Genomic DNA, 20,995 nt, shown 5'->3' on the forward strand with positions numbered 1-20,995 from the left:
TATATAAATTGATTAATAAACAAGATGACCAGTTATTTGGTGATTACTTCACTAAATAGGTCGGCTAAGAATTAATTAATGCGTATCGACTGCAAATTTTAAACAGGCCTAGAATGTGTGATTTTTAAGGACAAAGTCCTCTTCTCTTCCAGTGGATGTCCAAATTCAGATGCCGTGAGTCAGAGCTGTATTATTTCTGAGCAGTGATTACTAAATTGGAATGCTTAAGCAAAGGCTTGTTTTCACTATTATCGGAGGTGTATGACACACTGTCATCATCAAACTTGCGTCGACCAAATACGTTGAAGACAAAAAACTGCATTTTTGGGAGTGGTTCGTTTACTATGCGTCACGTAACATATTTGGTTGTTGCTGAATAATCTTTTTCTCATCCCAGCAGGTGGCTTTATGTCAGGATCAAGGCCGGCCCTTATCAGTTCTTTACAGTAAACCACAGCCTCTTCCTCACCGTCACGCCCTGACAGCTGTGGCCGGGGCGTAAACAGTCATCAGAAAACATTTCAGATATCTCTAGTGGTTAATATCTGTTGTCATACCCTTGAGCCTCATTTTGAGGCTAGGCGAGCAAAAGTTACCGGTATGACTCTGAGGTGCGTGCGCAGTGTTGGGAAAATATAAAAATCACCACAATCAGCACAGAATGTAACCATAACGTCTGACGCTACATTTAAGGCAGGGGGGCCCAAAGTCGGTCCTCGAGGCCCGGCATCCTGCATGTTTTAGTTTTCTCCCTGGTGGTAGTAACAACCTGTTCAGTATGTCAATGTTCTTCTTAGGCCTCTAATGAGCCATCATTTGAACCAGGTGTGTTAAACCAGGGAGAGAACCAAAACATGCAGGATGCCGGCCCTCAAGGACCGACTTTGTTCACCCCTGATTTAAGGGAAAGTGTTGCTTTACCAGCCGTCACTCTCAGGACTAATGCAGTGACACATTTCAGTCTTAAGTAAATTGTAAACATAGACGTTCTGGATTGCAAAATAGTTTTATGCAACAAGCCTGGTCTTATTGTTATGTACTGATTCCAGAATGTTTTGGGGATGTTTTCTTGAAATGAAGCTGTCTAAAAAAAATGTTAAAGTTTAACAACCAAAGCTTTACATTCTCAAGTTCAGGATGAGCAAGTAAAAGCTATGCAGCTAAAAGCTATTACTATCACATTTACTTTATAATATTATTTGCAAACAAATCTGTTTTCAAGCCACTGAATATTTCAATCCGGACTTAACCGTTAAATATACTGGATTCTTTCTGGTGATCACAATCTAAGGTGCCTTAAACTTAGATAAGACACTGAGCAAGCTCTTTTGTGAGAGTATGTCGTAATACAAAGAAGGTTTCAGAAATCTAAAACAGCATTTTAACGAATCTCTGCACAGTTTTAGATATTAAACTATAGATTTTTCTCATGTTGTCCCAGTTTGATGTTACATCTGAGCAGTGAACTATATCTTCCAGATTAATTTCTGCCCCAGAGATGGTGGATTGTTCAAAGAGCTCGATGCAATAAACTTGTCCTAATTTGATGATGAATAAAGCTAATTTGGGCGACCTTGCTTTGGAATTTTGATAATTGATTCAGATGTGCTGATAACAATCACCTAATCATTTAATAACTTCTCCAAGTCAGACATCTGACTTGAACTGCACTGTATGATTGATCACTTGGTGTGGAAGGTCACCGCAGGAACCAAAGAGCTGTTAGAATAGTCCATAGATGCTCAGTGGGATAAATGATGTGCTTACACAAGCACAGTGCTGCCCCGTTGGACAGGGAACTTTAACTGATTGCATCTGGAATGAGTTTTTGAATTATTAAAATGGTATGAACAAATATCTTGCCAGTAGGGGGCAGAAAAACAGTGCTTACTAACAATAAATAATGATTTATGCACCTTTAAGTGGAATACCATAAATTATCACAAATCATCTCATGTTCCAAAGCTTAGATTTAGGCAACCAAACTTGGAAAACATATCTTTAGACAGCTTGGTTTTTCAACAATTTATCATTTTTCTAATTGCTAAAAAAGCAAATGATAAGTTCAAAATGAATGTATTTCTTTGTAGATGTTGACCATGATAGTCCATTAGAAGTGTCTCCATGGGAAGTTGAAGGTTCTGGACACATCTCCGCTGGCTTTATTTGTTTATTTGTTAATTAGAGTACATGTTGGGGGGATGGGAAGGGGGCTGAGAGGTGTTAAAGGGGGTTAGCTTATAAGTAATTAACAAGTAATTTGCTGCACCTAGAGAAATGGGGAAGTTACTCATGCATTGCACCCTGACAAGGTCACCGACTGATAGATGAGCTGGAGCGAGGGGATTTTTCAGAGATTGTGAAGGCAGCCAGAACTGTGGGAACCAGACAATTAGTCGGAGGAAGGGTAGGCAGCCACGCTGGATGACGACCGCGAGACTAGTTTACATGAGTACTCACCACTTGGCTCAGTGGCAGGGAGAGAGCCCAACACCTGGGTTCAAGCAGCTCCTAACACACTGTCATTTATCTTTGAGGAGGCTGATCGGGCGGTTTGCCAGCATTTGAGGAAGAGCATGTGCTCATTCCCATCAAGCAGAGATGAGTCAATGAAGCCAAACTGACCAAAACATTGATATCTGGAATGTTCACACCAGAAAATATGTAAGGGAACGATAGCTGTTGGTTATTACAGTACATGTGTAAATATATATTGAGCATCTAATATGTTTTACTAGAGCCGTAGTTTTTACAATGAGAAGAAAATATAAAGTATTCTGGTTCTCAGAATGCTGAATCCCAGAGAAAAAAAGAGGTTAGATCATAAATTAGAAACATTAAATTCTTCTGCTTGGATGATATGAGTTATATCTAGAAAGATATGTCAATATTTTTGTTGTCTCAATGTAACCAGAACAGTGATGTGCCAAGATTTTATATATATAAAAAAAACCCCACTTCACTAATTGCTAAATTTTCTAATTACCAACGTGTCATGTTTTTTAATGGTGCTACAGCTGGAGTTGGGCTCTTTCTATTTTTTTTCTTTTCCACTGAAACGTCCCTTTGCAAAGCAGTTTTAGCACATAAAATGCAGACATGCAGTGCTGTGAGAAAAAGGTTTTGCCCACATTTTAATTTCTTTGTTTTTTTGTTTTTTCTTTTTTACAGTTACATATATCAGATCACCAAAAGACAAGCAGCAGATAAACTGAGTATATGTGAAATGTTGCTTTCAAATCATAAATGCAGTTACTAAGTGAGAAATAACAACTAGAAGTGGACTTGCTGGCCTTTTTTAGATTGTTGTCTTGCTGCACAATCCAAGAGCCTTTTTTGCTCTTGAAGGATTTCTGGTGGAGAGCAAAATTCATGATTCCTTCAATAGCAAATATTGTTGTTCAAATATTGACGTTGCTAACCAGCCACAGACGATCATACCACCACCATGTATGAAGTTATTTTTCTGAAATGGGGATGGAACAGAATGCTCATCTTTTAAACAGTTCCACTCAATTTCATCAGTCTGCAGTACATTTTTCTAAGAGTTGTTGTTGAGATCATCAAGACATTCTTTTGGAAAGTACAAATTGTTCTTTCTATTTTCATCGTTTTAATGAATGAAAGCAAGATTTGAAAAATGCATTTCACATTTTCTCGGGCTCTATTTGTCTAATATTAAATTTGTTTTAATGATCCAATAATTTAAGTGTGATGCTAACCAAACATTGAGGCAAATCTGAGGGAACACATGAGTTTTGGCATCACTCTAAATTACGGCTAGCTTGTCTTATTAATAGTAATTAACTGACAATAGCATTTGAGCTTAAAACGTGAAAAAGTTGGGGTTGATAATATTCCCAAATTCTAACCATAAGAAACTATCAGCACGTTCTGGTTCGCTGTCATTTTGCATCAGTTTCCACTGGAGGGGATCCTCAAAACATTTTCCAGTGCAGCTAACTGTTGACATATTAGCTTTTTCTGTTAGGTTGTATGTATTTTCAAGAAACAGTTTATATTGTTAGAAATGAGTTGACATGCTTGAACTACCGTATTTTCCGCACTATAAGGCGCACCTAAAAACATTCAATTTCCTCAAAAGCCGACAGTGCCCCTTATAATCCGGTGCGCCTTATATATGGACCAATATTGAGCCACAACAGGTCTAGCAACTACGGTAAGCAGCAGTCGACTTCATTTTCCCCCTTAGAAGAAGAAGCGCGCGGTGCATAATGGGATAGTTGTCAGAACGCTGGTTTGTAATCTATTAATAAAGTTTGACTGACCTATCTACCTACCTACCGTCTATAATCAGGTCGTCTGCAGGTCATTTAGCACCACCTTCTCCATGAACATGCTGTGTGCGAACAGAGAAGGGTGACCATCGTCCGGCCACGCCCCGGCCCAGTCGCGGAAGGCTCTCCTCGCCGACCGGAGTCGTACTGTTTTGTTAACATTCCCGTTAGTGCAGCTCCATCTAGTGGATGCATAACGTAACTCCAGCTTCTACTGTAGCGTCTATTCTATGCGCCTTATAATGCGGTGCACCTTATATATGAAAAAAAGTTTTAAAATAAGCCATTCATTGAAGGTGTGCCTTATAATCCGGTGCGCCTTATAGTGTGGAAAATATGATACTCTTTATGGGTGTTTGGGGCTTTTATGCTACCTTCTACAGCTAATTTGCTTTATTTTAACCTTGTAAACAGTTATCAGCTAAATTTTCTGTTGGTGTTACTGATGGCACTGCATGTAATCTCAGTATTTCTTGTACAGCAGTTTGAAAATCTTGAGCCTAGATAAAAAGGAAAATTCAAAAAGATATAATGTGCCTAATAAAACAGAATAAAAACAATCCCATCCAACCCTATCATAAGTTTTTATCAGATAATTACATTTCTGTTTTTTTAAGCATACTTTGCACACTCAACACAAAGAGTTCAGTGTGCCGCAACGCTATGTGACTTTTTGAAGACTTATTTCAATAAACAACAAACAATGTCTCACAGGCACCTGGTGCTTTAAAGCCTGCGAAACTCTTATTCGGGACTTGAAAAACACCAGACACTTGACAACAGCTGTTAATCAGATAATAGAAGCCTCAGATTTACACAAGCACTCTTGTGGAGAAACACTCATAAATTCTTTGACATGACAGCGTACAAGGGCGGGGAGAGAGTGAAGGTAGGATTTGGTACCAGGCGCCTTCCTTCCCAACACAATGACGCATCAAATGAGCTCTGTGGTGAAACACTCAATCAGCCATTTCCCCTCAGCACACTATTTTCAGGCAGTGGATGATCTGATGAATGCAGCAGAGTTAAGTTCCCTTTCTGTAACTGCTAAAAGAAATATGTGACAAGAGGACTTTCAAGGAATTATGACATGGCATGAGGTGTCTCCATAGCCCATGAATCCCCAAAATACATATATTTTCCTGACAGATGAACTGTGAGCAGCGAGGCAGGGAAATGAAAAACACTCCGCAGTATCCTTACCCTGGGATGAGCCTCCTCGCCACCCAAACATCAGTAACCCGACTCCATAGTTTTAAGATGACCTCTTGCTTCACTTGCCCTGCTCACCTTAATCACCAGAGTGACCTGCCATCGCAACAATACACAGGATCCCCTTTGGTGCAGGGGCCCAGCACATGTTCACATAGCGGGTATGTGGTGGGGGAGACGTGCCCTCTGACACTGACAGTATGTCCACGTTGGCCGTCTCTGGGTCAAAGTTTCTGTGTTAGTCTGCAAAAATGAACTAGAGCATAATATGATAACCTCAACACAGAATCGCTCTTTACTTGAATCCATAACATTTAACGTTGATCTTTCAAAGAGGAGACATTTACGTGAAAGAAGATTAAAAACTGAAAAAAGATTAAGAAAGTTTGAGGTTTATTTTTCAAGTGATAAAGAGTAAAAGGGAATTTTCACACACATTTAGCCACATGCTGAGTTAAGGGAGCCTAATTCCCACTTTTATAGTGGGCACTTAGTTTTTCAGTATCATAGCTCAAAGTATCTGGTATTCTGAAGCTATGACTAATTGTGATTATTAAAAAAAATTGAAAATCAGACATTTGTGCATCTGGCATTCATTGTCCAGGAGGTAACTTAAAAACCTCATACATTTGTATCATTGAATAATTCATAGATGGTCCACGACACTGTTAACATTTTACCCCACCTTTAGAATATTGTATGCATTTCAAACAACAACAAATAAATCTGTTGAGGGGAAAAAATATATATATTTTTTTAAATCCGCAATAACATGCTTTCATACGTCAGCACACCCTTGATGTACTAATTTGCTGAAGTCCCTCAGTTTCCACATTCTGTCTAATTGTGTTCACATATACAATCAACTATAGTGAATCAAAAAGTAAGTAGTACAATGTCTGAACTAAGGATTGTAGGAAAATGCATTTCTTCAACACTGTGTGAATGTGTCATAGACTTATTAAACCAAAGTGAAATCTTGGGCCAAAATGTTAGAAGGTATGTTTTGAACAAAAACAAGCACTAAGCAGCAGCATAAAAACACCATGTGAAACACACTGGTCACAGTTCACACTTTGAGTTACTTTTCTCAAATGGAGCAAGGGTTTTTGTCAATATGGATGAAATTATACATTAGTACAGGTGAGTTTTGGCCCAAAATATTGACCTTTCTGTTATAAACTATAAGATAAATTTATTTCCTGGGATCAAGTGCATTGGTCCCTCATGCATCGAAACGCCATGCAGCAAGATGCTGACTTACCTGCATCTTGGCGATTTCCAGTTTGCAAACTGGAAATCGCCAGTTTGCAAACTATCTTTTTTTCCCCCAAAAAAGATAGATAGCAATCTATCTTTTTTCCAGTTTGCAAAAAAGATAGATTTCCCCCAATCTATCTTTTTTGGGGGAAAAAAGATAGATTGCTATCTTTTTTCCCCCAAAGATAGCAATCTTTATGGTCAAACATTTCAGGTATACGATATGTCTCCAAAAATTAATGTCATTGTCCTTTAATGCATCTGTAATCTTGGGTTTTATGTTGCTTTTAGAATAATGGCTTCTTCTATGATATTCTTTTTCCTTTTACACATCAGTAATGAGTACAGCAACTCTCTTCACTCAGCTCGAATAGGGGCAAAATGGCTCTTTGGTCTACAAAGGTTGCAGACCACTGCTACTAATGAACTCAATGCTTATTTCACAAAATTAATACAATGAAATAAACTTTCCAGGATAGAGCAATGGTCTTCTTATTGATTTGTTTTTACTTTTTACTCAACACTTTTTCACATACACTAGTGTTATTTAATCAGGTTAAAGTTCGACTTATTTGTAGCATAAGTAAAGTTGAAGTGTCGCTATTTCCCAGACTCCAGAACGACGGAGACAAAACGGTGAATGAATACAGACGCACTCGCTACCTGAACGAGTTTAGCCGGCTGCTGCCGCTTTAAGAAAATGACCCGGATGAGCATCAGTCTACCCGGTGATGCTGGACTTTCTTTTCCGCTCTGATCTCGGAGTTGGTGAGAGCGTGGATTTCATCATCTAGGCTCACCGTATCACCAAAATGAGCGTCCCAGCTTTTATCGACATAACAGAAGAAGACCAGGTGTGACCTACGTTTTCTAAGGATATTAAAATTGTGTTTTCTAGTTTAAGAGTAGAATTAAAGCTACGCATTTAAATAAGTTAGCATGTGCTAGCTACCTGCAATGCTAACTCGGTACTTAGCAACTGACTGATGGTAAAGATGTGTATGTTAGCAAATTCATAAATAAGACTAATTGTTTAAAATTTGGATTAGTAACATGGGATTTCGTTTACATATGTTGCTCTTAGATTATTCTAGATCAAAATATTTGCAGTCAAAAGTAACGCTTGACTAGCAAATGCTACCCACCTACATATATGTCGACATAAACAAAGTTGCAAAAATAAATAAATGAATTAAACAAAGCATTAACATTATTCATTCGATTTCCCTTTAGCTTGTGCCACTAAATTCAAACTATATTTTTTTGTGGTGGAGATTAAGCTATAGTTTCAATGCTTTAGCAGGGCTTTTTCTAACACTGCGTGATTTTACATAATGCGCAATGTATGCCATCAAACTTTCAAACAGGTTGGATATCGGCGCAGATGATTGGCGTTTGACTTAGTTGAAATGTTTTAAATTTTACAAATGATAAAACATGTAGAGATGTCTAAAGTGCAGCGTTCAGTTCTCAAGAATAACACAAATTAGGGCCACCAACACAGGTGGTCGATGCAGATGAAGACATTTTGTTTTTAATTGGGGCAAATTTGTTACATTCAATTTAAAATCTTATTACAATAGAAAATACTGGTAGCATAGCGTTTTTGCTTTTAATAACCAGGCTTTATTAGCATTTTCTTTAATTTCCTAGTAAATGAGACATCTATCTAGTGACTTTTATTCAAAAGCAGATTTTTTTTGTTTGTTTTATCCAAGACTGTTTTTAATTAATCTGAGACATGGCTAAATTCATTTAGCATTTAAAGACAGAGAGAGAGTGACACCAAATCACATCCCGATTGTTGGTATTAGACAAATTTTAATCAAATCTTGAAGAACAATTTATACTTCTCTCACCTTCTGCCCCAGAAAGCTTTATAATTAACATATCACATGCTTAGTTGATTGTTGAGCAGGTAAAAAAGAAAACGCCGCCTTTTTTTATTTTGTATTTTTGTTTGGACACTCCTGATCTAGACTAAGAAGTAAAAAGGTTCCAGCACTTTGATATTTCAGAGCATAGACAGACAAACAGGATATTTATTAAATTCTTAACTAAAATACAGCTTGCTCTTGTTGGACCAACAGTTCAATATTCTGCAGTGGAAACATCCTTGACATTAACAATGTCACTGTAACATTTCAGGCTTCAGAACTGAGGTCCTACATCAAGGCCAAAGGAGCTGACATCTCAGAGGAGAATGCTGAAGGTGGACTTCATGTTGATTTGGCTCAGATCATTGAGGCCTGTGACGTCTGCCTGAAGGATGACGATAAAGGTGGGTGAGGAAGAACGCTTCTGTGTCTCACACATTGACTCTTGTTATTAGCAAGAAGGTGAAAATGGTTTCATTTTAATAGGAGAGAAAAACAAATCTTAAGTTCAGGTGTTTGAGTCCCCCGTCTGCTTTCTGTCTCTTTGTAGACGTTGAGAGCGTAATGAACAGCATCGTGTCTCTGCTGTTAATCCTGGAGCCAGAGAAGCAAGAAGCTCTGATTGAAAGTCTGTGCGAGAAGCTGGTGAAGTTCCGTGAAGGAGAGCGACCCTCCCTTCGCCTGCAGCTGTGAGTCCTGTCAAACATGTCGATTTCCGATAATTAAAAGATCAAAGGTCCGCGTCAACGGTTGTGTTGCTTTTTCAGGCTGAGCAACTTGTTCCACGGCATGGACGAGAACACTCCGGTCAGGTACACGGTGTTCTGCAGCCTCGTCAAGGTGGCTGCGACCTGTAACGCCATTTCTTTCATCCCCACCGACCTTGATCAGGTATCTATCTCCACTCTCCATCTTTAAAAGCGGTGTTGGTTTTAAAGGTGCGTTTCTTTGGCTTGATTCGCGTCGGTGTTGCTGAATAGGTACGCAAGTGGATTGTTGACTGGAACCTGAACACAGAGAAGAAGCACACACTGCTGAGGCTGGTGTACGAAGCATTGGTGGACTGCAAAAAAAGGTAACGGTACGCAGTATTTGATGTTTATTGTAACTATTTCAAAATCAGCAGATGCAGAAATATAAATTGGCAAATGCGTCCTAATTTATTGAAGCAGTGCAGGATGCTGCGATATTACTGACATTCATTTTAACTAGCATTTTGGCTGCTAAAAGTATGTATTTAGAGAGCAGTGGTGGAATTTGAATGCATGGAAGGTTGATATGAAATCCTACCAAGTACTGCATCCAAGAAGATTTAGCTTTTCACGTATTGCACACATTTATTTTGAGGTGAGGATTGTAATTTGGCACATTGTGTCACTCAGAAACATTGCAATGTAACAAAGTTGCAGTGCAGTGCATGCTTTATTACTCAGTGGGTTGCTGGTGTGTTTTAGCACATCGCTGGTCTGTGTTAATTACTGCATGTATGTTAAAAGGACTTTAACCTTTTTCAATTTTCTGCTTTGCAGTGAGGCTGCAGCGAAAGTGATGGTCGAGCTGCTGGGAAGTTACACAGAGGACAACGCCTCACAAGCGCGCGTCGATGCTCACAGGTGCGTTGTTAAAACCGCTTTGATGCTTGTTGAAGTTTGAAAACGGTGTCCCTCTTTCCAACCCGCTCCCATCGTTTTCAGATGTATTGTTCGTGCTCTCAAAGACCCAAACAGCTTCCTGTTTGACCACCTGCTCACCCTGAAACCTGTTCGTTTCTTGGAGGGAGAGCTCATCCATGATGTAAGTGCCGAAAGATTTTTTGCATAACTCAAATCTAGGCAGGGAATTTACCAGGATGTAGATTATTTTTAATTAGACGGATTCGTCCAGTGTCCCTCGTTAGTTGCATTTTTAAAGATTTGAGGGATCACATCTCTTCTTTCCTTTTTAGATCTTATTGAAAAAGTATTTTGTCATGCTTTATCAGTAGGAATTGTTTGCTGAATTGTGCCTTTTGTGATTTCACAGTTTACAAGAGCTTTGATGGTTTAAGTGTAGGATATGAGTCCAGAAACTTAATGACCTTAGTTTGTATAAGTTCATCTGACTGATTATTCATTGGCGTTTTTTCTCCCCGTCTGTTTTCTCAGCTATTAACCATCTTTGTGAGTGCAAAGCTAGCAGCATATGTCAAATTCTACCAGAGTAACAAAGACTTTATTGATTCTCTTGGTAAGTACTTATATATTTTAATGTGAATAAGAGTATTATTTATTCCAAGTTTTTTTGTTTTTGTTTTTGTTTTGTTTTTTCCATGTTTGTGGCAAGATACTGAACTTTCTAGGGGTATTTTATTCCCTAAGAGTGTCTGCTTGTGTTGATGCAGACCAAGAATGTTTGTTTCAGCAATACCTGCTTCTCCCCCCCTCCCCCACCACCCCAACTACATAATGAATGAAATTCAATTAAAACGTGTGTAGGATGGGGCTCTCAAAACAGCCAACACAGAGAGATGTTTTTGTTAATGAGTAGAATCCCTGACTGGTCCTAAACGTCCTGAGCTTTATTACAGGGAAACTCCCTGAGCGGAGAGTAATTGCCTGTGACTGTTTTGTGCTTAATGATCCCTGCACTTTTTGGTCCTCAGGCCTCTCTCACGAGCAGAACATGGCCAAGATGCGCCTGCTGACGTTCATGGGCATGGCGGTGGAATTCAAAGAGATCTCCTTCGACACCATACAGCAGGAGCTGCAGATCGGCGCTGATGACGTCGAGGCTTTCGTCATTGACGGTATGAACTTCAAATGAACCTTGTCCATCCGTGTCCTTCAAACACTCGGCGCAGTTCAGAGAAATGTATACCCAAGACTATTTAAACGTAGTTAGCGTGGCTTAGATGCATGTCTCCACTCTTTTTGCAATATGACCCCATTTTAAAACATTGTGTTTTCTGCTGTCTGACGCCCAAATGCATGGATGTTGTTAGAGCTGCCCACAGCTGCAGCCTGTTGGCATCCTGCCCGTTTCCGCTCGCTCTGAGCATCAGTCAAGTTTGACTGCACTAATGGGTGAGCTCCATCCAAACTGTACTTTAAAAACAATCGTAGCGTCAGTATCTGTGACAAATTATTCACTAAACCTTTAAAAGCTTTCTAAAAGGGGAGCTAAAGTTTGGGGCTGCTTCAGGTTCGGAGGTGATGTATGGGGTTTAGGCGCGCCGCAAGGTTTATAGGTTTAACACAGAATCACAGTGCGACGCACGAATGACGCTTAATGATGGACCGACAGAAAAAGACAAGACCGCTGGGCTCTTTAAGCTGCTAAATGCATGCTATGACGTTAAGACGCATCGCCTTTCTGCTGCTTCTCGACGAATAATGTTTCAGGAAATTTTGAACAAGATTTTGTGCTGAACTTTGTGCCTGTTTGGTGGTAATACACAGACTTTATCTAGCTCAACTTATCGGTTCTTCTGCCCACTGTAAGCACTGATTCAAATAAACCAGAGAGAAAATTTAAGACAAAAGTTTGTTGGGAATGCACAAATGATAAACCAGGCTGTGATAGTTGGATACAAGAAAATAATCTACAGTAGACGACTTGGGTTGAAACTACGGTTGGATGTGCCCAAGATGTCTCTAGCTGACAGAATGAAAAATCATATTTCCATCCTGATCAGTTAATCTACACGGACTTGATGATTCCTTTTGTGTCTGGCTGAGACCCTGTAGATTTTTGTTGAAGCTCTTGTTCCCTCCTTACCTTTTTTATTTATTTTTTTTATTTTTTCCCAGCTGTTCGGACCAAAATGGTCTACTGCAAAATTGACCAGACGCAGAGAAAAGTTGTCGTGAGGTAAGTTCTTTCAATATTGTGCCATACATAAGTTAACATGAATATGTAGCTAATGAAAATAACGATTTTTTTTAAGTTGTCTATAGTTAAGCTTATTTGTTTTAAGCAATAACTGTGGAAAAAACAAAATGTGGAGTTTAAAAGGCAATGTGCTGCAGTTTGCTTTGTGGAAAAGATGTTTGGTTTCAGATAACCAAGAGAGCAAGTAATACTCTTGGCAGTCTGGAAAAGTATGGAATTTGATTTAGGTATATTTTTTCTGGTCTGGATAGGTATAGGGGAGAAAATAAAGTTTGCATTTCCATCTAAATGGATGAATCTGTCATCCATTTAGATGATGGATTTCCTGATCCATTATCTAAATTCACAAACTCACTTACTTGTAATCCGATTAATCTATTTTTTCCTAATTCATGTTTTTCTCTGTTCGTCTCTCATTTTGCCCATTCTTCCCTTCAAATGACTCCAGTTCAGCTTATTTATAATATGTAGCACTAATTCACAACAGTTGCTACCTAAAGCCTCTTCACAAAGCAGATGCAATTTACATAAAGAATTGAATGGACATCATAAGATTATTACCTGGTTTACAGAAACATTTAGTAAGAGATTTACTAAAGTTTTATGTTTTACTTAGTAAAAACACAACTCGGTTATTAAAATAGAAACAACTTGACTGGTCTGTAATCTACTGCATTATGCACTTTCATAATCATACAACATTGTTATCTTCACCTATTTTGCTGTGCTTGTGCATTCCCTTCTTTTTGGTAACTGACTGTCTTGTCACTGGTTTAAACTGGATATTAAAACTGAAACAGGATGAAGAAATGGTCCATTCTTTTGTACATACAGTTTGCATGCAGGACCCTTTCGTAAACATTTTCTAGAAACGGTCTTGCATGTTTTTCATAGCTGAACCTGCTTTTGCCATGAAGTGTGACCTTGGCCTTGCTTTCCCGTCTCCCTTCTCTCAGCCACAGCACACACCGCACCTTTGGCAAGCAGCAGTGGCAGCAGCTGTACGACACCCTGAGCTCCTGGAAGGCTAACCTAGCAACCGTCAAGACCAGTCTGCAGACTTTGTCCCCTTCTGCGTAACTCCAACATGGACCTGACTCTCAAATCTTCACTGCTTCACAGAATCTCTGACTGAAAAGATCAGTTTTTATATCAATCAAATAAAAAAAAGTGAAGGTGACCAACAAGGGCTTTTGTGTTGATATATATATTTGCTTTATTTCTTAATTTCTTATTTCAATGGATAATAATATAATTTTAACAAAAACATTCAGGGTCCCTAATTGAAACTTCTCCTCTAGCAGCTCTTAACATCTGCTTCCAGTTACAAAGACAGCTTGCCAGTGTAGTAGATGAGCTGCGACTGGGGGCGAGAAATGACCTTCAGCATGAGGGTCAGTTTGTCATCTATACAGATATAACAATTTTCACGTGAACTTAAGGTGACCCTCCATGTTGCGGTCAAAGCTGCATTGTGCTGAAGGCTCCTTCCCTGCTGTTGCAACCATGAAACGTTCAGCTGGGCTGATGCAGTCTGCTCAGCTGTAGTCAGCATGATTCACTGTCTGCAATCCCCCTAAAACTGAAATGAAGGGCTTCAAATGTTTGGGGATTTTTTTATTTTTATTTTTTGAAGCAGAAATGTAGGATTAAGTTACTAATGATTTGTGGGAAAAACACTCCAGTAATAATTCTACAACAAACTATCTGGGACAGTATTTTAAAGAAATGCCATGAGTTGTTATATTCCTAAAATATAGATGGATCAGTTGTGTAAATGTTCCGTATTGTCGCTGTTGGGCAAAACCTTTATATTTATTTATTTATTTTTTTTTGTAAAAATCATCTATTGATCACACTCCAACTGTCTGTGATCAATAGTTACTGATGAATTGACATTTAAAAAGTATCAAAAATACTATGTGACTTTGATCAAACTGTATGAATGACTATCTAGGAGATACTTTTTAATGTCTGTTAAAAAGTATCTTTTTCTTTCATGGAAAGTTCTGTTCTGGAAGTACAAAGTTTTTGCCAGACAGCTGTGATATATTTATTTTTTTATGTAATTATTATGCAATTTCTAGTAAAAAGAAAAAAAAAAATAACTATAAAGGCATTCAAGTTTGGACCATAATTAAAGAATTGGTAAAAAAAATAAATAAAATAGTTGAAGCATTGACTTTGAAATTGCTCATGTACTTCAGCCCTTTATTGTTTCTGAGGAATATAGCAATACAGGTTGCAAACAAGCAATAAGCTGCTGCTCTAATTCCAGAGGATTGGAAAAACGGTTCCATTCAAAATAAGAGAAATGTACTTAAAAATACCGTGTGAAGTTTATACTTCAACCATGCATTATTGGTGGACATTCTTGTCAAAATCAAAACACAAAACAGTGTTTTGATCCTTCTATAGAAGTTGAGGGGAAAAAAAACAAAGTTCATCTGTAAAATAAAAAATAAAGTGTCTTCCTTTCTCTTTACAAACTCAAGCATTTTCTGTAAAGCTGAAACATGCTTCCAGATTTAATCTTCCTATGAGTCATCATGCTATTAATAAGTTTCTTTCTGAAGAACAGCATCGCATTTGCGTTTGTGTCGAGTCATCCAAGCTCTTTCCCCTGTGAACACGTATTCCTGCCCAGAACTATTGGAACACATTCTACAATTCCTTTCCATGTATTAGTTTTGCCAGAAACCGTACTCTTGATGTCATGTTACTAATGTTCTATTGGATTAAGGTCCGGAGGGGCTGGGCTGGGCCGATCCGCAAATGTTAATCACAATGTTGGGGGATGTCATAAACACTCGAGGGTATTTCCTTCTCAGCATAAGGCAACATGACCTTTTCAAATATTTCAAAGTGATCCACAATCTGTGGAGTAGGAGAAACACATCATGCCTGACCTGTCTTAACAGTCAGGCTTGAATGAAGTAGATGGAGGTCATTTGACAAACTAAGAACTCTAGACTGTAGTGTGTGGAAAGTATTTGCTGTCGCCTCTAAATAAGGGTCACATGTTTTTAAGAAATTGTCCGCTCTCACTGGTTTAACCACATACTGCTATCAGTTTGATGAGGCCCTTTCAGTTCATGATTCAGTCACACACAGCACGAAGCACGTTGGTTCTGTGTATTCTGTCACTGTAGTAAACCTAATTTCTTCCAAACGCAGTGATCTGGTCAGAAAAGTTGGACGGGCTTTACTTCGACCTCAACCAATTGATGTTGTTCTATGCGGCACTTTAATTTAGAAGCGAGGCTCTTGACAAATGCAGCAGAGAAATAATTTGTAGCACCAAACTAGAGCCAGTGGGAAGCACCGTGTGATCAGATCGCCTCTCTGAGTACGTCTGGCTTTAGAAAGATGAAGGAACAATAGAGATCAGTTTGCTTGTTTGGGGGGAGGAAAATGGTATCAGGAAGGACATTGCTACTTTTATTCCAAGCCGTTTCTTCATGTTGCTGCCCTGCTTGGCCCTGAGAGTTTCGGCTTTGTTGGACGGAGATAAAAAAAGAAAAGAAAAAAAGACTGGACTAGATACAATAAATGTTTCGTCAGTAAGAGGTCATTCAAGCAAATGTCTCTTCAAAATGTTTAACGTCAGTGAAATGGGAAAAATATACAGGAGTTGTTCCACATTTTTTGTAAATTAAATACCAATTTTTTAAGAACTATAATCCATTTTCAGGGGGCCTCTAGCGCATTATGACGTTAATCTCACGATTTACGGTATAGAGATTAGGGTGTGGAAGGGATTCGTTTCAGTTTTCTTCCTCCGGGTCAGTGATTAAATGAGCAGTGACCGACAAAGTGCAGATCATTGGCGTTGCACTCTGCCTCTCCTCAGCTCTCATCCGCCGCGCTCATTTCCTTGACAGTTAAACTTTCCGTTTAATTGATGCAGCCCAGCGTTAGACGTCTCAGACGCCGTCGATTTTCAATTTTTTGTATTTTAGTCCAGACACTAGTATTTTTTTTTTAGATTTATCAGACCATTGGAGTGCCATCCACTACTACAATCTGTTAGTTAATTTTTCTGTCATTTGAAGGGTCTGCTTAATCTCACCGCTCACCTGTGTCCAGTTTTCCGTAGCAGACCAGCATGTCCAGCCACTATCATGGTGTAAATCACAAAACACATTCTCTGGAGCGCAATCTCATCACAGTCACCTGTAAGGAAGAGAGCAGAGCAGATGGAAACTACTTTGACTCAAGCTCAAGTTTAGATTTGGTTTCAGTTTCTGTATTTTTTTATTTTTTTTCCCCAGCTTTGATTCAGATGACTTCTGCGGTTTTCACTACTTGTGTTTTAGGTGTGTTTTGGTGGGTGAAGACATTTCTGGTTAACTGACCCCTGTTTGCTCAAAGCTGAGGTCATTTACTGTAAGCGAGTGGTGTGGTCATAATCTAATAAAGCCAAACTTGTAACCTTTAAGAATGGAAACATTGGTAGATTTAATTTATTGCAGATGATTATGACACCAACAAGCACAGACTTTTCTCTCCCATCAACTAGTATTAACCATGAATTATTATGCATTAAGACAGCATCATTCAAAACTTACTGCAGCTCGTCTTACAGTAACATATTATTTTGCAAGACCACATAAATAAACAATCTTTTGGGCAAATGTAGCAGTCTTACAGTACTTAAGAGATACAGACGACTCCTCGACTGAACTTCAATTAGCACCAACCAGAAGGCAGTTAGATAACATGGATATGTAAACAAAAGCCCCACAAACCCCAAATATCTCCATAGTTACCAAACCAAATTTAATCTTAGAGAAACATAGAGACTATTGCCCGAGATGCATTTCTTTTAATCAACATAGGAGAGGATTGCCCTTAATCCTGCCAACTATTTCAGCTTAATTCACAGTTTTCTGTGTAGACGGCATTGCTATAGAAGCTGTTAACAGCGCAACATTCAGCCAACCAGCTATGAAAATGCTGAGAGAAATAGATTAAGTGCTTTTATGAGACTTGACGGATCTCAAAAGATGTTACAGCATATAAAAGACACAAAACTGTTATGATGTTTGGGAAAAGTTAATGCATTTATTCATTAGAAGGTTCACACAACAAGATGGTCCCGTTAAATGAATGCATAAAAATGAGCTATATATGTTCAAAGATGACTCATGAGAATGTTATATAGAAAACAAAATCAAACAAAAAAGAAAATCAGGTACAAGAAGAGGGGAAATTAAATGGTAACAACATATTCTGGGCTCAATGTTGTCATTGCTTTTAAAGTTGAATTGAACAATGATACTTCGTTGCAGAATGTGTTTCTTCAGTGCTTTACATGCTACATTGGCACACCTGGAAAATATATGTAAAACTTTTAAAATATAACGTAGTATGTGGGTTTGGTGAATTGAGAATTTTGCTGGAACTGTATGCTTTGGTTGGATGAAAACAAGATTGTTCTTGTTCAGCCACAAACACCACAGGTGGGTCTGATTTGGAAAAAAATAATAATAATAATAATATTTGAACCTTGTTAAATAGTTTTACACAACTTAAAGATCTGAAGATTTGTTTGAACCTGCTACTGGAATGATAAATGATAATAATAAAAAAACATTTTATTTTAAGGCTTTTACACAGCTCAGCTAGGGATGCCAATAACTCCAAAGTGTTACCAAACCACAGCAGTCCAAAACATCCTTAGGATGTCCATGTTGGTGTCAGGTTACTGTAAACACCAGGGCATGATTCACACTGAATCATATGTTATTTGAATTCACAGTTTTTAGAAAACAACGCAGTGATCCTTCAGGAGGCCATGCTGAACAGGCTTAACAACTTTCTAATAATTTAAATAAAAACTTACCTTGAGGCAACTTTCTCAAGGTAAGCTCATGGCAGAGTTTCTCAGATAGCACCTCTTAAAATTTAAAATCCAAAAACTGTGTATTATTTTACACACTACACCAACTCATTTAGATCTCTAACTTTGTGCATGTCTATAGCCGGAGATTGAAAAGGTGTTTATTTTGGCGTATGTTTTCTTTTCTTTTACAAAAAACAATAGTTTTTAGGATGACAGAAATGTAATGGCTCGGTTACATAAGATTACAATAGAAATGTGTGATTAAACCCAAAAATATGATTTGTCACTGGGTGGGGCGATAGCTTAAAGGAATCATAAGGTTCTTAGTCAGAGGTCATGTTTTTAATCCCACGTATTTAATATATTAGCATGAGTGTTCCCAGTTCGGTGTGTTTCTGCTGCCATCTAGCGTTCACCTTGATGAAACGTAGTCAAGGTAAAGGTAATCGACTGATCAAGCCTTGCTCTACAGTTTCGGAGTCGCTACAGGACCGTACCTGCTGGGAAGTAACACAAGTCGTTTCTTGTTAAGTCTCTGGAGTTTGGTTTCATCTTTAACCTCAGTTTTGGCCACAGTCGAGGAGTTGAAATCCGTTACAGGAAAGAGAGACAGAATGGAGTTTAATGAGTGAAATCGGACGTTTCCATTTTCGCCTTTATCAGCGTCACGAACGCAGCTTGGGACACCTGCCGCTCCCTCCGATAACTTTCATTTTGTTGTTGCTGAACTCTGGACGTTAATATGTGCTGCGTTTTTTGGGTTTTTTTTTTTTTTTTTACTTTAGAATGAAGGACATTGATTGTGACTATTGTTTTTCGCTGTGAAGGTTTTGGAGTAGTGTTTGTGGTTTGAAAGGACAGACAGTTTACGGACAGTTCGTACGCGGATACATCATGTTATTCAGTCTGTTTGTACTCCTTCAGCTCTTGAGCGCTGGAAACTCGGCCTCTGCCAGGAAGTTAATGTCCCAAAACGAAGTGCCAGAAGATCAAGGTGAGACATACTTTAGGCTACTAAGAGTTTTATTTGTGGCCTGGCTCTTGTTCCAAATATGCCCTCTCTTAACTTGTTTGTATCTGGCTAAAGTGTTTACAGGTGAGTCAGAAGCGAAGTTGTTCCTGGGTCGCCATCTGCTGGCCAATCGCTTTGACTTTGAAATGTTTGTTCCTGGCAACCTGGAGAGGGAGTGTAGGGAAGAAACCTGCAATTACGAGGAAGCCAGGGAAGTCTTTGAGAACATACCACAAACAGTTAAGTGTTGATACTCAGGGTTGTTTATCAAAGTGTCTTTTCTAGTTAGTGTTTCTGATTGCTTGTGTTTTGTTTTTTAAGGATGCCTTTTGGAAAGAATACACAAAAGGTAAGAAATAAATAATCCAGTTAATGTGAATAATATTTTGCATATTTTGTTATTACTGTCTTGGCTTGAGTTAAGATTGCTCTTAACTACATTTGAATGTAGCACACACAATAGATCTTAAATTGGGTGTTAAATTAAATTATTAGTTAAATTACCATAGACCATATTGACCATTATATGTCAGCAAAATGGTTCCTGCATGATCCTTGGTATGTGTAATACATGCTCCACCTTAGCTTGTCGTGGTTTGAGGCTAATTTACAACATCAGTCCAAAAGTGGATATAGCTCACTTAGATCTTAGAATACAAATAAAGAGTTCTGATTAAAATTTAACACCCCTGTATAGTTTAAGAATTATTAAATGATTTCCATTTAGTAGGAAGTTTGTGTCTGATAGGGTATTAATCAGGAATGTGTTAGATGATGTAAAATGGTGAATTTACATCATTACATCATATCAATAATCATAATTACCAACAATGCCAAGAAAAGATTGGTATTATCTTTCCTATAAGTGACCAGCTTTTTATATGTTTGCACTGTTTTTTTTTAATCATTTGTCTTTGCTGATGGGTGTCCAGAAAAATATTACGTTTATGTTTATGCTGTCAAACATATTGCATGAACTAGAGGTTGTACATTTGAACATTGCACCTACCATTAGAGGATATTTAGGTGGGATCCCAATTAGATCTACTAGACTTGACTCGCAGCTCTCTTCCTGGCAACTATGTTCCCTGTTGGTCAGCGTAGTGTCACTGTGCTAGTCTGCCAGCAGCCTTTTAACCTGCAGAATATTTTGCACATTTTGATGTGCATGTTATTTGTTTTGTCAGTGCAGATTACAAGCGGATTTCACATAATTTTCTCATAACTAATCAATCTTATAATTATCTTCATTACTCGATCTGGAGGATGAAAGCTAATAACTGTCAGTTGCACATAAAGACAAGTCAGATGAGTTTTCCAAGCTAGAACAATGTCCTGTTCAGCATGTAAGTTATACAGTTGTTATATATATGCATATATAAAACAATTGGGCAACACTTTATTTGAAGGGGGGTGAATAAGACTGACATGAAACTGTCATAAACATGACATAACACCTGTCATGAACATCAATAAGTCTTCATGAATATTTATGACTGTTGTCATAAAGCGTCATTTGGTTAATTATGACACTTTTAATACAAAATTGACATTATTCAAAATGTCTTTGTTATGACAACTTGACATTAACCAATAAATCATTACTGATATAAATTTG

General features: G+C 38.2%; 2 protein-coding genes and 1 long non-coding RNA gene across 3 annotated transcripts in view; all 3 read left to right on the top strand.

Annotated features, from left to right (window-relative positions):
• Positions 1-312: 312 nt before the first annotated feature.
• The window catches only part of LOC107835969 (uncharacterized), a 23,390-nt gene continuing 2,707 nt past the window's right edge, over positions 313-20,995 (top strand). Inside the window, exons 1-2 of the long non-coding RNA XR_001661813.1 lie at positions 313-333; positions 4,375-4,380. This is a non-coding gene — a long non-coding RNA (uncharacterized LOC107835969). The remainder of the gene's footprint in view (positions 334-4,374; positions 4,381-20,995) is intronic.
• Positions 7,511-13,704, top strand: eif3m (eukaryotic translation initiation factor 3, subunit M). The gene is made up of 11 exons (XM_007549826.2): positions 7,511-7,624; positions 8,919-9,051; positions 9,198-9,336; positions 9,415-9,538; positions 9,628-9,722; positions 10,177-10,260; positions 10,342-10,441; positions 10,792-10,873; positions 11,289-11,432; positions 12,436-12,496; positions 13,474-13,704. The coding sequence occupies exons 1-11, from the start codon at positions 7,583-7,585 to the stop codon at positions 13,595-13,597; spliced, it is 1,128 nt and encodes a 375-aa protein (XP_007549888.1). The 5' UTR covers positions 7,511-7,582; the 3' UTR covers positions 13,598-13,704.
• The window catches only part of prrg4 (proline rich Gla (G-carboxyglutamic acid) 4 (transmembrane)), a 4,860-nt gene continuing 2,705 nt past the window's right edge, over positions 18,841-20,995 (top strand). Inside the window, exons 1-3 of the mRNA XM_007549827.2 lie at positions 18,841-19,359; positions 19,453-19,616; positions 19,699-19,726. Coding sequence (XP_007549889.1) covers positions 19,260-19,359; positions 19,453-19,616; positions 19,699-19,726 — 292 coding nt within the window. The 5' untranslated portion in view covers positions 18,841-19,259. The remainder of the gene's footprint in view (positions 19,360-19,452; positions 19,617-19,698; positions 19,727-20,995) is intronic.

This window comes from Poecilia formosa, unplaced genomic scaffold (genome assembly GCF_000485575.1).
Source record: "Poecilia formosa unplaced genomic scaffold, Poecilia_formosa-5.1.2 Scaffold33, whole genome shotgun sequence".
Classification (NCBI taxonomy): Eukaryota; Metazoa; Chordata; class Actinopteri; order Cyprinodontiformes; family Poeciliidae; genus Poecilia; species Poecilia formosa.